Source organism: Triticum dicoccoides, chromosome 6B, assembly GCF_002162155.2.
Source record: "Triticum dicoccoides isolate Atlit2015 ecotype Zavitan chromosome 6B, WEW_v2.0, whole genome shotgun sequence".
In the NCBI taxonomy this organism is placed as follows: Eukaryota; Viridiplantae; Streptophyta; class Magnoliopsida; order Poales; family Poaceae; genus Triticum; species Triticum dicoccoides.
In genome coordinates this window covers 685,701,856-685,718,527 of record NC_041391.1, presented here as the reverse complement: position 1 = coordinate 685,718,527, position 16,672 = coordinate 685,701,856, and the positions used below count along the sequence as shown (strand labels likewise).

The following is a 16,672-nucleotide window of genomic DNA, read 5'->3' as shown; positions in this document are numbered from 1 at the left end:
CCTCTCCCAATCCCCTGCCCAGCCGCTTCGGTGATTATTAACTTATTATTGGTTCTGCCGTTCCTTTGCGCCGTGCAGCTCGCGGCCAGGATCGCCGTCTCCAACCTGCACAAGAACACCATGAAGTCCTTCTCAGAGACGTGCGTGCCTTTCTTTCTTTCTCGTGTACAGGAGGAAATTCCTGATGATACCTTTTTTCTTCTTCTGATGATCAGTGTTGTGACGTGGCTGTGTTGCTCTCTGTATGCAGGGTGAAGGTCATGTATACACATTTCAACGAGAGGTCTGGGCTGATGGCTCCCCTGATCGCTGATGACGTCTACGAGATCATCATGAAGGTGCGGTCTAGATGCTAACCGTGCCTTTTGTGGGAACCTGCCCTATTCCCCTGTCATTTAGATTACCTGGGTCCTTTGACTATATATCGTAACTAAGGAGATTGTAGATTTAAGATGCTAAACATGATCACCTGGTACTCTGGCAAAGTTGGGATTTGGCTAGTTATTCTGGCCGCACTGACATAAGTAGCTGGCTGTTCATGTTAGTGTTGCAATTTGCAACACTTTTTCTGTACTTATTATTCATTTTAGTTTGTTGGCGAGTCTGTCCTTAATTTGACTCTTTTGTTACATAGTTACGTGTCTTGTGCATTGATAGTTTTAGTCTTTTAGATGCTTCATTTCATATGAGAGTATCTGTGTTGTTAACTGATATACTATAGTGTTACCTTTCTAAAAAAACAGATGTACAATGTTACTTATGGAATTTCTGATTGCTGTATCATTTCTGAATGCTACTCGCTTGTAACATGTTAAACATGATCGCCTGGCACTCTGGCAAACTTGTGAATTGGTTAGCTATTTAGTCTGCACTGACATGAGTAGCTGGTTGTTCATGTGTTGTGTTGCAATTTGCAATGCCGTGCTTACTGTTTTTTCGTTTTAGTTGGTTGATAATTTTGTCCTTATTTAGACCATTTTGTTACATTGTTTTCCGGCCGTCTTGTGCATTGATAGTTTTTGGATGCTTCATTTCATATTGGTGTATGTGTGCTGTTCATTGATATACAATATTACTTCTGTGAAAAAACAAAACAGATATACTGATGGAATTTCTGATTGCTGTATCATTTCAGAATGCTACACGCCTGGACAGTGAGATAATTTATGATAGAGACTTTGACTACGATTTCTTTGGTTTTAAGACACTTGAGAGGTCTTATCTACTGAAAGTTGGTGGGAAGGTTGTGGAAAGACCACAACATATGTTAATGAGGGTTTCTGTTGGGATACACAAGGATGATATTGAGTCTGCTGTCAAAACATACCACATGATGTCTCAGCGCTGGTTTACTCATGCTTCCCCAACCCTTTTCAATGCTGGCACTCCAAGGCCTCAAGTACTGCACCTTTGACCATAATTGAATTGAGCGTTGATGGTTAAGCTGTGTATTCATATTCCTATTATTTGTGATGCAGTTAAGCAGCTGCTTTCTGGTCTGCATGAAAGACGATAGCATTGAGGGAATTTATGATACTCTCTCGGAATGCGCTTCCATAAGCAAATCTGCTGGAGGGATTGGTGTCTCAATTCACAACGTTCGGGCTACTGGGAGTTACATTCGTGGAACTAATGGAACTTCTAATGGAATTGTACCCATGCTACGTGTTTTCAATGACACTGCACGCTATGTTGATCAAGGCGGAGGCAAGAGAAAAGGTAAGTAGCATCAGTTACTCAGTTAGTCTGACCACGTTTACATACTCTTAAGGATTCCTCACGGATTCCTGTTTTTATAGGTGCATTTGCTATATACTTGGAGCCTTGGCATGCTGATATTTATGAGTTCCTTGATTTGAGAAAGAACCATGGAAAGGTAAATGTTCTTGAAGTAACGCGTAACACACTTTGAGACAGAGATACTAGAAACTTATTACCAGTTTGGATTTAATTTTTCAGCATTTGATCACGACCGTCACGCTACGACCTTATACTTACCCCATCTCACCCTCATTATGTGTAATTTACAGGAGGAGAATCGTGCCAGGGATCTTTTCTACGCTCTCTGGATTCCTGATTTATTCATGGAAAGGGTGCAAAAAAATGAGCAATGGTCATTATTTTGTCCCAGTGAAGCTCCAGGTTTGGCTGATTGCTGGGGAGATGAGTTTCAGAATCTGTACAACAAATATGAAAGAGAAGTAAGCTGGACTAGATGTTACATATTTCTTGAAGTGACGAAACATGTACTAATAACATAGCTACGTGATTTCAGGGAAAAGCAAAGAAAATTGTTTCAGCACAGTCCCTCTGGTTTGAAATTTTGAAAGCACAGATAGAAACTGGAACACCATATATGCTTTATAAGGTTTGTTTAAATTTTGCAAGTCCCTGAACACCTGCTTTCTCTTCCAATGGTTTGGCTTAAAAAGTCCTTGATGATGATGTGCAGGACAGTTGCAACAGAAAAAGTAATCAACAAAATCTGGGCACAATTAAGTCTTCCAACTTGTGCACAGAGATAGTTGAGTTCACAAGTCCTGATGAAACTGCTGTGTGCAATCTGGCATCAATTGCTTTGCCACGTTTCGTAAGAGAAAAGGTATGTGCTGATGACTGCTGAGTCTGTTCGTTAGCGGTTGTAACCTGGCAATGTGCGTGCATTACTTGACCCTGTACATTTTATGTTTCAGGGTGTTCCGATAGAGTCCCATCCAGCTAAGCTTGTTGGCAGCATTGGGTCAAAAAATAGATACTTCGACTTCGATAAATTAGCTGAGGTTTGCCTGGGTCATCTTTATTGTGGGATCCTGTCCCGTTAGTCTGAATGCCAACTAACAAATTGTTGAATATATGACAGATTACTTCAATTGTTACATGGAATCTCAACAAAATAATTGATATCAACTACTACCCAATTGAGACAGCAAGGAGGTCAAATATGAGGCACAGGCCAATTGGAATAGGTGTTCAAGGCTTAGCAGACACTTTCATTTTACTTGGCATGCCATTCGATTCACCAGAGGTACATTTTCAAGCTAATTTAATTATAGTCATTTCACTTTGTACTCTGCTGATACTCATTATGGAATTGTTTCTCAGGCCCAGCAGTTAAACAAGGATATCTTTGAGACTATCTATTATCATGCATTAAAAGCTTCTGCCGAAATTGCCGCAAAAGAAGGCCCTTATGAAACTTATGATGGCTGTCCAGTCAGCAAGGTTTGTCTGATGTCTGTAAATATACCTGTCGTTTCTGCTGAATATATGGTGTGATTATGTTGAACTATGCATTTTTTTCATATATAAATTTTAACTGATGATAGAAAACATAAAATTATTTCTGTGCTCGCCATTAATGGTAAGGTATTTAAGGAGATTTAGATTTTAGCATGATTTACTTAACAGCTATGAAGAACTAAACAACTATACCTGTGAGATAGGCCCTTCCCACTACTGATGTTCCCATCAGGTTGAGCTTAATTAATCGCTTAACTGTGAATTTGTGCTTGTGCTAGTGAAGTAAGTGTATTCATATAATGATGTTCTCTCTTGAATGGTTTGTAGTAAGATAATGGAACTCTTAGTTACAATTGGCAGGTCATTTTGTTCCTTCATAGGGTTTTAGCAGCCAATCTTATTTCTGAGGTTATTCTCAATACACTTCTTTGCAGGGCATTCTTCAACCTGATATGTGGAATGTAGTGCCATCAGACAGATGGGACTGGCCAGCTATAAGGGGGATGATTTCCAAAGTTGGGTTAAGGAACTCTCTTCTTGTGGCTCCAATGCCCACTGCTTCTACTAGTCAAATTCTTGGTAACAATGAGTGCTTTGAACCATACACGTCGAACATTTACAGTCGAAGAGTTCTAAGGTTTGCATATCTGCCCCTTGTAGTTTTGAGCCGCTGTTTGACGTACCAATGCTTAGATGCAACATAATTATTTTTCTCTTGGCAGTGGTGAGTTTGTTGTAGTGAACAAGCATCTCCTCCATGATCTGACCGAGATGGGTATCTGGTCTCCTGTCCTGAAAAACAATATTATCTACGATGATGGCTCTGTCCAAAAGATCACCGAGATCCCAGATGATCTGAAAGCAATCTACAAGTATGTGAAATACGATCATCCCACGCTTTAGTTTCACAAGGTGTTGGTTCATGCGTGTCTACTAAACTTTTCTATATAATTGAACCAGGACTGTTTGGGAGATCAAGCAGAAAACTGTTGTTGACATGGCCGTCGATCGTGGCTGCTACATCGATCAAAGTCAGAGCCTCAATATCCACATGGATCAAGCAAACTCTGGGAAGCTAACTTCTCTGCACTTCCACGCTTGGTCCAAGGTCTGCCTGTTAAAACCAATACTGCTCTAGCGCTCCGTGGTTTTACTGAAAAGTCCAACAGTTACGGTTGAATTTGTAATTTTGCATGCTAACAATGTTGTTTATGATGCTCCTTCTGCTTTTCCCTGTCATGTCATGTGCCAGGGCCTGAAAACGGGGATGTACTATCTGAGGACACGTGCTGCTGCAGATGCGATCAAATTCACAGTGGACACTAGTCTTCTCAAGGTGAATACTTCACCGAATTGCAGATCCATATTTTTCTTTTGACTCAACTGCTTGACATGATCCTTTACCGTGAGCGACACTGAACGTGTAGGATAAGAAGCCTGGGAATGCCGAGGAGGAAGAGGATCTCCAGGCCAAGATGGCGCAGGTGACCTGCTCCCTGAACAACCGTGAGGACTGCTTGTCATGTGGAAGCTAGATTCGTCCGCGACACCCTATGCTAACCTATACTATCCTCTTACTGTTGGCTTGTTCGTTGGATTCGATGGTATATCTGTAGTGGTAATCTGCCTATGCATGATGAACTCTGAATTAAAAGCAAGCCTTGCTCCAGAACCTCTTTCTGTGCACTCATGCTATCGCGCCTGTATATATATGCCACCTATATATACATATATCTAAATGTATAATATTTGCCTGGAACACTTATCTTCGTTCTTGTACTGTCCAGAAGTTCTTCTGTGCTTGTCAAAACACACGGCTGTGATTGAATAGTAACTCCACAAGTTATATGCTTTTTTAAAACTTTTGGTTTGATTTTGTCCTTGCAAAAATCATCAAAGGGATAAAATGCAGAGACTCTTGACAAACTTCCAGATATTTTTCTTTGAAGCTGAACTGAACGCGGAAGAAGTATTTGGAATTTTTTTGCCCCTGAGGACATATGATCTGATTTTAGCTCTTTGATTGACGCCAATAGTGTGCTAGCAAGGCATTATGATGGTGAAGAGAAGGTTCATATAACAGCTAATCTGAATGAACGTTCGTCCGAAGACAAGGGCCGTTTTTCCTCAAGCTTGTCCATGACGTTGATGACCCTATGGCAGCTAGTGGCTAAGATCATGTGGAATTTGGCATCTACACCCCAAAGTTTGGCAGCATTGCACACACACGCTTAAGTTTTTTGCAAAGGATCCCAGCGGAACTGAGCCACGAACGATGGCGGCTGTGCTTACTAAGCCAATTTTTCCCGACCTCGAGGAGATGATTGGCTGCTAGTCGACGTAAATAGACTATGCAGGAGATGCATTTTGTGTAGGAGAGCGGAGTTAATAGCGTCCGAAAACATGGCGGCCTCGACAGAGCTGAAGCTAGAGCTGGATTTATCTAAAAACAACTGGATTATCTAAAGACTTCGAATAAGATTGGAACGGCCTAAATTAGCGAGGAGTAAACTACTGCTGGTCTTATACATATGTAAAAATAAAGAGGGTGGGGGGGGGGGGGAATGCCCCCTTGGCCCCAATGAAGCTTCGCGTTTGAACGGTGGTAGTTTTTTCTTCCAAGTCCAACACCATACAGCTGTAGTCACCTCTTCGGGTACTTGGTGGAGGAGCCTCCATCCTCACCATTCCTTGTTCTGTCGAAGCCAACCGTACAACCGCAGGAATTGCCATGATCATTTGCACCGGGAGCGGTGTGGGAGGGTGAGATCCTTTTTTCGTTGGATTGAGTGATAACCATTTTTTTTAGAATCATCCCCCTCTTTTATATTTAAACAATCACAGACATCTCGAAACAGGCTTTGCCCCGCTTTATTTATAAAGCGACAATAGCCAAAGGGGTGTTGAACACATATGCGGAGGCTACAGGACAACTCATTAACCCAACAAAGTGTTCCATCTTGTTTGCAGAAAATTACTCAGCGACGATCTCAAATGAAGTTAAAAGTATATTGGGAGTTACTCAGGAAGTATTTGAACGGACTTGGGCCAGCCCATTTAGAAGGTCCAAATTTCAAAATTTGTTCACGTTTTTAAAAATCTTTGAATTTTCAAGAATTGACCATATTTTTCCAAAAAATGTTCAGAATTTTTAAAGTATTGAGATATTGCCTAAAAAAATGTTCAGAATTTTGAAAAGTATTGCCTAAAAAATCACTTTTTTTTTTCAAAAAAGTACGTCAAATTCATAATCTGGCATATTCTTGCTGCACTCCCTACCTCTCGACATATAGAATCATTATGCGCATGTAATTAAATCAGTTTGGCAATGTTGTTGTTGCTGTTGACATGCTCATGCTTAGTGATTTGCCCTCTGACTGTCATAGGTGATTATTGAGTTAGGCTCGATATTCTAGTGTGTACTAGAGTTAGTGCTTATTTGTATGTCCGGAGGATGATCTTTAAGTAGGTCATGTTATGACTTATCAACAAGCAACATTTAGTTCAGTTTCTTACTGTAATACGATACTGCTAAACTAGTTATTGTCAAATTGTATAAGCACCAAGAGGAACCCTATGGTCAAATATCTACTATCATTATAGCTGCATGCCCCCATATATGATGCCCACTTCAAAACAGTACATTTCCTTTAAAAAATGATAATTTTTTTGAAATATATGTGAAGAGACATGGTGTTTTGCCTGTCTATGTTGCTAAGAACAAACTATTGCAGACACTGGTGTCGAGAGACTGTCTGACCATGGGGAAAAGATAAAGAAGCAGAAATACGATCTGGACGACAAGCTGACTGTGATCGAGTATTCTCACGAGCGACATCAAGGCTTTATGGCCTTGATTCAACTGTTCCAGTAAGCTCATACCTTTCCTCGGTACTCCCCTGTGTTGCTCTGGGAACTTTTCCTCCGAAACAGCATAAACCAAACAAGGGGATTCATGTTGCCGTTGCCAGCCTACTTTCTGTGCTGTCAACCTTCAGTTCAACTTCCTTATCCAACACAGATTGAACATCATCTTTGATGCAAATGTCAATGTCACATCAGTTTGTTAGCCCTTGGAAGTGAAAAAGAAGTCTTTCTATTTATTTCACATTCCTAGCAGAGTCAACTACGTACCTAGGGGGTTAGGAGTTGCACTTGAGGCCTCTGCCTGTAGTTCCTAAGAAAGAAGAAATTCTTGACACTTAGACATGTTTGGTACCATATTATAATTTTCCTAGACTTATTTATGTATGACTATCACTGAAACAAGGCAAGCTAGGAGGAGTGGGATTACTTACTGAATGGTGGTGGTATTAGATGAATGACTGACTGAAAGTAAATATCATTTTGTTGTGTGCATGCTAGCTACTGGATGCGTACGTTACACTTTTTTTAGCTTAGTAATCACACACAGACTGAACTGGACATTGCTTGCTTTTGCGTGTATGGAATAAGAGGAGGAAGAAGAAGAATCTGAGTAGTAGTTTCTTGCTTGGTTTTAGTAGATGTGTTTGGCTTGCCAATTAACTGACATCTGTTGACAGTTCTTTTCTTTGTTTTGCTGAGGCCAAGAGCTGCTAGCCGTGAAAGGCAAGAGAAGATGGTCCTCCTCCAAATTATGTAAGGCACGGGAAGAGAAAGATTTTTGGACTCAAGGCAGGGGCGTCGCCAAGAGCAACTAGGCTCGGGAAAATGGACGTTTCTTTCTTGGTGTATGTAGTAAGGCTGGCTGTTGTAGCAACTTGGCCTTCTAAGCCCGTAGAAAGGACCTGGATCTGATAGCAGACTCATTGTACTGGCACACAGTACAGTGTTCTCCTTCTATGTGAAATACAAAATGCTTGCCTGTGCATGCATCTCTTTCAGTCTTGCCCCACATGTGATTCTTTGTCATGTGTTATGCTGCTGAAATTTCTAATGAAAATTTCTCCGACTTTGTCAAATTTTTGGCCTTGTTTGTAACAAAACCAAAACTTTAGGGTGTTTGATTCAAAATGTCATGGTCTGTTTTGCAAGAACACAAAATCTTTAAGGTGTTGAATTCAAAATGTGCCTTGATGTGAATATGAGGCACATGCCAGTTGGAATAGGTGTTCAAGGCTTAGCAGACACTTTCATTTTACTTGGCATGCCATTCGATTCACCAGAGGTACATTTTCAAGCTAATTTAATTATAGTCATTTCACTTTGTACTCCGCTGATACTCATTTTGGAATTGTTTCTCACGCTAAGGCAAAGCGCTGTTCAGATGTTTCAAGAGTTCCCTTTTCTTCCTTCCTTCCTTCCTTCCATGACTCCATGAGCTTCGCAGATCATTAATTTCAGGTGCCATCTAAAAACGAAATGACCGGCAGCGGGACCAGAATCCAGTAGGTGTCAAATCGGTCCACGGAGATGATCTCGTAGTCATAGTGTCGGGGAAGCTGATCCACCAACACCTATGGGGACAGGGCCCCTTTCGGTTCGGAGGGGGGCGGAGGCCGCACAAAGAGCGGATCGAGGCGGTACACGCGAGCAGTTTTACCCAGCTTCGGGCCGCACGGATGCGTAAAACCCTACTGCTGCTTGTTTGATTGTATTGAATCCTTGCTCAGGAGCGATGGACGCTGCCAGACTGAGCGTGAGAGTGTTTCTGGTGTTTCGAATGAGCCGAACCCCCTTCTACGTTGCGCTTGGGCCTCCTTTTATACTTCCAAGGGGTCACCGACAGGTGGCAACGTAGACTAGAAGGGTAAAAATGGAAAAGGATGCGGTAGGTGCAGCTACCGCTACTGTGGACACAGTGCACCCTACCTAACTCTGATGGCAGGGGACAAGGTCATTGAATGCTCGTCTGAGTTGCCTAAACAGTGCAAAAAGTGACCGTTAGGAGCGCCACCGTTTGCCACGATGGCCTTCTCTTCATCTCCGCTTGCCACCGCGCACCCCTAGCTGCGCGGCCTCCTGCCACGTGTGCTTGGGAGAGTCCTAGAGCGACACGTTAGCAGGTGTGCTGGAGCGCGGGCACGAAGTGGGGGTTTCCCGCGGCAAGATCCTTGCCGCGGTCGTCGTCTTGTCGTGTTTGGGAGCTTGTTGCTCACCGGGCCTTGCCGGGACGCAGGGCGCGTCGCGGCAAGCTTTCTTGGTATGCCTTGAGTGGCCTTCCCGGCAAGCTCCTCTTACCGGGGTCTTGTCTCTTCCCGGCAAGATCCTCTTGCCGGGGCCTGGGTTGGCATTCCCGGCAAGCTCCTCTTGCCGGGGCCTTGGTTGGCCTTCCCGGCAAGCTCCTCTTGCCGGGGCCTTGGTTTGAGTACTTTGTTCTTGAATGGTCTTCAAGGGAACCACGGAGGGTCTTGGCGGTCACCCGGCAAGCCTTGCCGCGGGATGCTGCGACCGCCCGTGCACAAGTTCGGGGTACTAGGGTACCCCTACTCTAGTACACCGACAGGAGCCCCCGGGCCTGGGCCAGACACGTGCCGACCGCTGTTGGGCCAGGCCCAAAACAGTGCACGGGCACGCGCGGCCTAGGTCACGCCGCATATCTCTCCGCTCCCACCGCGCACGCCCAGAACGGCACGCGTCAAACGCGGCGTCGTGGGTGACGCGGGCGGCGTGCGCGGGGCTAAGCCCCTCGAGCATGCGTCAGGCCACGATGATGGGGACGGTTCACGCCCTCCTCCCTAAATGGAGGTAGGCGTGGGGGCGTGGTGCATTTACTGGACGGGGCCGGTGCGCGGTTTTCGGGACGTCCACTCCCCGCGATCACGAGGCGGAGCGAGGCCGCCTCATCCGTCGCCTTGGTTCTGCATCCCCGCCACGCGGCTCCCATGCGCTTGGGGTCGCGGACGGTGTAAGTGGGAAACTGGGCCGTTGCGAGCAGAGGCAGCGGGTTGGCCCCGACTCCCTGCTCTTCCCGTGCCTTGATTCGCTGAGCGGGGCGGCCGAGCCCCCACCTCGCTCCTTTATAAAGAGCGGGAGGGGAGCACAGAAACCCGCACTCTCTCATCTCCTCCTTTATTCAGCTTCTGCTCCCCTTTCTCTCATTCGCCATGGAGAAAGGGAACCCAGGCCCTTCATCGGTGGCGGCGAGGGTCGCCGCCAGACAGCGCATCTCTCCCTCTCCCGCGCCCGTGGTGGCAGAGCCAGCCATAAGGGGAAGAGGGAGGGGGCAAGGTCGCGGACGAGGTCGAGGACGAGGTCGAGGCACTCGGGGAAGAGGCGGGCGGGGCGGCGCGCCAGCTTCGCCTCCGCCGACGGCTCCTCCCCCCATGGCGGTCCATATAGGGGACGACCCTTGCGAGTTCTTCGTCAAGCTGCGCCGGGCGCCTCGTCGTCGCCTCCGGCTTCCAGCTCCGTTTGCGAGCGCGATGGAGTTGGACCCGCCCGAGACACTGAGACTGCACATGAGGGGCTGTGGGATCAGCGGCACGCGAGTCCGCGTTGTATTCCCAGCCCCTAATGTGATGTATCTTGATCGAGGGTGGAAGACGTTCGCCCGTATCCACAGCCTGATGGAGGGGTTTACCCTCCATTTTAAGTTGATGGAGGGCGATCTCCTCTCCGTCAAGGTCTTCGGGTGCTTCGGCACTCGGGCGAAGTGCTGCGTGGACAGCTCCTCCGATAGCGAAGGCTCCTCCTCGAGCGAGAGTGACAAGGAGGAGAGCGACAGCGACGATGAGGGTAGCGGGCGGCGGGGTGGTGGGTCCGACTAGGCGTCGGGCGCCGCTTCGCGCGGCACCGACGACCCCATCATCCGCGTCGCCGGCTTCTTGAACTCCCCGGGGTCGTCTCCTTGGGCGGCTGGCGTAGGGAGGCTGCGGAAGGGGAAGAGGGCTAGCGACAAGGCCGTCAGGTCGGAGTACGAGGGCGTGGTGCCCTCGACAGCGTGCTGACGTCCTGCCGCCCCGTCTTCGAGCCCCGCTTCCAGCGCCGCCATCGCCGTCCAGCCTTCGGACGGCCCCCGGGATGTTCTCTTGGTGTCTTCTGGCACCCGTAGCTCGCCTAGGCGCTCCTTTTGCCCTTTTCGCCTCCTTGACCTGCCTCCTGAAGAGAGGGGCAGGAAAAGGATTACATGCATCTTATCTTTTTAATTTGTAAGCCTTCGGGCCTTAGCTGTATCTAAAACTTGTAATCCTCTCTTTCATGTTTTTCATCCTCTATGGACTGTACCTGAGTGGGATGTTTTTTAATGAAAAGGGGATGCTTGCCGGGTTATTTGTCTCGCGAGTTGAACCCACGCCAAGGAGCAAATCCTTGGTATCCCTCGGACAGACATTTCATCTCCCGGCAACAGGCCCTGCCGCCTTCCCACGTCACTCGACCTTTCTCACGCCTTTGACGGAGGCAGGAACGAGGTGGGTGCGGTCTCCTCGTTTCATCCCTTTGCTGCCGCGACTACGACCAAACTTGGCCCCGGGAACGAGCCCCAGGGCCTAGAGTTGAGGGAGCACGGCAGTTTTCGGGAAGAAACGCGGTTTCGCATTCCCCAGTCCATAAGAGAATGCATGATGAGGGATGAAAGACTTATCTGATATTGCAGCCCCCGACAACTATGGTTTGCCGTGGACGATTTTTGGCACTCGCAGCCCCCAGCGATACTGGCTTGCCGGGGCCCAGGTGCCGGCGCGCCCTTCTTCTCCTTTTCGTCCTCAAGCAGTCTGGCCAGGATATGCGAGCCCTGCAAACGAAAGAGAAGCAAAAGGACGGACACTCGACCTCTAGCATGCATGCTATAACCCCGGGGTGGAAGGCTTCGGGTACTCTTCCGACGAGGAACTACAACCCAGCGCCAAGCTCACTTTGTTATTCAAAGGCGTGGCGGCGGCGCTCCAGCAACTCCAGGAACAGATCCCAAAGCAGTTGGCCGACGAGTCACGCTCGATTTGTGCCGGAGTTCTAGAGAAGGTGCTGGTGAAGGTGGCCTTCCGCAATCCGGGCCCCAACCTCACCAATGTCCTCAAGAGGCTGCCGGCGGACGCTGATCTTGACGCACTTAAGGCCCTCGTCGCACCCATTGTGGACAGGGTGAACGAGGTCAAAAGGGTTGACGGCGGTCGCGTAGATTAGGCCGTCCGTTTTCTTCTTTTCTTGTCGCTGCCAGTCATGTCATGGGAACACTTTATTAGAGGCGCGACAAGTTATTTTTGTAATATAACTCTATCTTAGGCAAAAAATTGTTGTGTTACTTCCTTTACTCGACTCTTGGCTTTGTATGGTTCTGCCCTACGCTTTCTAGGGAAACTTGCCGGCGCAGGCACCCTTGCCGCGAGCGCCGAGTGCGGAACTTCAGCAGCCTGCTGGCGGGGTCGCTACCGACAAGCAACCTTGTCGCAACTAGTTGCAGCTCACTTAAATTGTTGAGCGGACTCGAAACAAAGTAAGGGCGCTAGCGGCTCACTTAAGTTGCTGAGCGGACTCGAAGCAAAGTAAGGGCGCTAGCAGCTCACTTAAGTTGTTGAGCGGACTCGAAACAAAGTAAAGGCGCAACTAGCTATGAGTTGGTTCCTCCGCGCACAGGTTTTCCATACAAAGCACGGTCGTTCAAGGAAAATAACTCAAAAACTTAAAAAACTGATTGCTCAAGCTTTAGCAACTTAGCTTTTCTGTCGCCTGCTTCCCGGCAAGGAGAAACTTTCTTGAACGGCCTGGTCCACACCATTATCTTCTCCTTCCCCCCCGGTAAACCTTGTGGGCGAGGGAACCTTCCTTCTTTTGAGAAAGAAACAGAGAAATAAAGTAATGATATGGAGCCTTGGGCTCGTTATCACTTACCGGGATTTGGTGCTGCACAAAGTGTCAGATAACATATGCAAAAAAGGATTATAGCATAAAAAAAAGCTGACAAGATGTGCGGGGCACATGAACTTTACTGGTGCATGGGGTCTGCGCCCGGCTTTGTACAAAAGATTACATGCAACAGCGGCAAGACTTGTACAAAAGGTGGTTGCCGGAAAAGCTTCCGGCAACCGCGCCCTACGGGTAAAACTTACGAAGATGTTCTATGTTCCAGGAGTTGCTCACCGGAATGCCATCTTCGGTCTCAAGGCGGGCAGCGCCGGGCCTAGTGACTCGTTTCACCCGATTGGGGCCTTCCACTTCGGCGTCAACTTGTTGGAATTCTTGGCGGACTGAACACGCCAAAGAACAAGGTCGCCTTCCTCGATGCTTCTGGCCTTAACTTTGCGGCTATGGTAGCGACGCAAAGCTTGCTAGTAGCGAGCGGCTCGCACAGCAGCCTGAAGACGGTCTTCCTCAAGGAGCAGCGCGTCATCTTGTCGCAGCTGCTCTTGCTCGAGCTCATCATAAGCGAGCACTCGAGGCGACCCGTAAACGAGTTCCGTGGGGAGAACTGCCTCCGCTCCGTAGACTAGAGCGAAGGGTGTCTGGCCAGTGGCTCGATTTGGCGTCGTCCTGATCGACCAAAGAACCACCGGCAGCTCCTCGATCCAGTTTCTTCCGCACTTGTGCAGCCTGTCGAAAGTTCTGGTCTTGAGGCCTCGCAACACTTCAGCGTTTGTCCTCTCCGCTTGACCGTTGCTTCTCGGGTGAGCAACAGAAGCGAAGCAGACCTTGGCGCCAAGATCTTGGACATACTGCATGAAGGTGCGGCTCGTAAATTGCATGCCGTTGTCGGTGATGATCCTATTAGGAACCCCGAAACGGCAAACAATCGACCTGAAGAACTTGACTGCTGACTGTGCTGTCACCTTCCTCACTGGTTCCACTTCCGGCCACTTTGTGAACTTGTCGATTGCAACGTACAAGAACTCAAAGCCCCCGACAGCTCGGGGGAAGGGGCCGAGGATGTCGAGCCCCCAGACCGAAAATGGCCAGGATAAAGGGATCGTCTGGAGAGCTTGAGCTGGTTGGTGTATCTGCTTGGAATGGAACTGGCACGCTTCACACTTGGTTACTTGTGCAGTTGCATTCTGGAGGGCTGTCGGCCAGAAGAAGCCTTGTCGAAATGCTTTGCCGGCAAGTGCTCTTGCGCCAATGTGGTGACCACATATGCCTCCATGTATCTCTGCCAACAGCTGTTGTCCATCTTCCCGGCAAATGCACTTTAATTTCACACCGTTGAGTCTTATTCTGTACAGTGTGCTGTCGACAAACTTGTACATACTTGACTGCCGGGCTACTTTTTCAGCTTCTTCTTGCTCTTCGAGAAGTTCTCCTGTCTGAAGGAAACGGACAATCTGCTGCGCCCATGCTGGAGCTTGTGGCTCGACAACAAGGGCTAAAGGCATATCTGTTGCTGTGGGAACATCCGCTTCTACGGCAAGAACCTGCGGTTCGGCCGGAGCGTGATATTCCCCGGCAAGCTTGCCAGAGCAAAACTTGTCGGGAGCGTCTGCTTCAACGGAACAAACCAAGAGGTTCGCCGGAGCAGACTGCTCCTCAGCACTCTTGGCGTCGATCTTGGGGACCTTCTTGGCGGCGGCTTCGGGAAGCTCTGCCGAAAAGTAGTCACCAGAAACCAACTTCCTCTTCTTTCTCTGTCCAGTCGATGGTGTTACGGATGGTTGAGTCAGCTTGAGCACAAAAATCCCTGGTTCCACAGGTAACTTTAGTGCTGCGCACTTTGACAGGCCGTCAGCAATATCGTTCTGAGCTCGTGGAACGTGTTCCATTTGCAGGCCGTCGAAGTGTGCTTCTAGCTTCCTTACTTCATCAACATATGCTTCCATCAACGGACTCTGGTAGTTCTTGTTCACTTGGCGGACGACAAGCTGCGAGTCACCCCTTACAATGAGTTTCTTGATCCCAAGGTCGGCTGCGATTCTGAGGCCGGCAAGCAAACCCTCATACTCTGCAGTATTGTTCGTTGCTTGCTCCTTGGGAAAGTGCATCTGGACTACGTACTTGAGGTGCTCTCCGGTGGGTGCGATAAGAAGCACGCCTGCACCGGCGCCTTGCAGCGAGAAGGCACCATCAAAGTACATCAGCCACTCCTTGCTTGCCTCTTTGACGGGGATGCTCGTCTCTGGAATTTCTTCGTCTGGTGTCGGCGTCCATTCCGCTATGAATTCTGCCAATGCTCTGCTCTGGATCGTTATAGTGCTCTCAAACTTGAGGCCAAAGCTTGACAGTTCCAGTGCTCACTCGACAATCCTGCCTGTTGCTTCTGGATTCTGCAGTATCCTCTTCAGCGGAAAGCGAGTGACAACTATGATCTCGTGTGCCTGGAAGTGATGGCGCAGCTTTCTCGAGGCCATGAGAAGGCCGAAAGGCAATTTTTGCACACCAGAGTACCTCGACCTAGCCCCCTGGAGAAGGGAGCTGACAAAGTAAACTGGGCGCTGCACCATCTTCTTCTGCACCTCCTTGCACGTCTGCGCAGATTCATCTTTGTCGGGACCATAGCTTGTCGGAGAAGTCCCCTGCTTGTCGCTGGATTCACTTGTCGCGGTCGCTGGCTCATCATCCGCCTCCCTCTCCGCTACTAACGCAGCACTAACCACTTGATTGGTTGCCGCTAGGTACAACAACAACTTCTCTTGTGGCTTAGGTGCGACAAGTATTGGAGTGGAGGACAGGTACCTCTTCAAGTCCTGCAGCGCATCCTCCGCTTCCGGAGTCCATTTCATTGGACCTGCCTTTTTCAATATTTTGAAAAACGGCAGGGCGCGCTCAGCAGACTTAGAGATAAACCTGCTGAGAGCAGCCACGCAACCGGCAAGCCTTCGCACATCCTTGACGCGCTTCGGTGCTTCAATCTGCTCGATGGCCTTGATCTTGTCGGGGTTGGCTTCAATTCCCCGCTGAGACACAAAGAACCCGAGAAGCTTGCCGGAAGGGACTCCAAACACGCACTTCTCGGGGTTGAGCTTGAGGTTGATCTTGCGCCGATTTGCAAAAGTTTCTTCTAAATCTTGGATCAGGGTAGCCTTGTACTTACTCTTGACCACTATATCATCCATGTAGGCTTCCACATTTCTGTGTATCTGTGGCTCAAAAGCGACATGGACTACCCTTGCAAATGTTGAACCAGCATTCTTCAACCCAAAGGGCATCCGTACAAAACAGTATGTGCCGCAAGGGGTGATAAATGCGGTTTTTTCTTCATCCTCTTCTGCCATGAAGATTTGATGGTATCCTGAATATGCATCAAGAAATGAAAGCAAATCACATCCAGCTGTGGAGTCAACAATCTGGTCAATGCGCGGCAAGGGAAGTGGATCTTTGGGACAAGCTTTATTGACATCAGTGAAGTCTATACAAAGCCTCCATTTCCCGTTCGCCTTGCGCACGACTACAGGATTGGCCAACCACGTGGGATGGAGCACTCCTCTGACAATGCCTGCTGCTTCCAATTTCCTGATCTCTTCTGCAATGAACTCTTGGCGCTCCACTGCCTGCTTCCTGACTCTCTGCTTGACGGGCCGCGCATGAGGACAGATGGCTAGGTGGTGCTCAATTACTTTCCTGGGAACACCGGGGATATCAGACGGTT

The 16,672-nt window shown here is 48.2% G+C and overlaps 1 protein-coding gene across 1 annotated transcript; it reads left to right on the top strand.

The window, feature by feature from the left end:
* Nucleotides 1-29: 29 nt before the first annotated feature.
* On the top strand, nucleotides 30-5,009 carry LOC119323951 (ribonucleoside-diphosphate reductase large subunit-like). The gene is made up of 16 exons (XM_037597663.1): nucleotides 30-140; nucleotides 251-338; nucleotides 1,136-1,399; nucleotides 1,479-1,719; nucleotides 1,800-1,876; nucleotides 2,031-2,201; nucleotides 2,276-2,368; nucleotides 2,453-2,602; nucleotides 2,694-2,780; nucleotides 2,861-3,025; nucleotides 3,103-3,222; nucleotides 3,675-3,877; nucleotides 3,963-4,112; nucleotides 4,201-4,348; nucleotides 4,493-4,576; nucleotides 4,668-5,009. Exons 1-16 carry the CDS (start codon nucleotides 121-123, stop codon nucleotides 4,773-4,775), a joined length of 2,169 nt encoding a protein of 722 aa, XP_037453560.1. The 5' UTR covers nucleotides 30-120; the 3' UTR covers nucleotides 4,776-5,009.
* The last annotated feature ends 11,663 nt before the right edge of the window (nucleotides 5,010-16,672 follow it).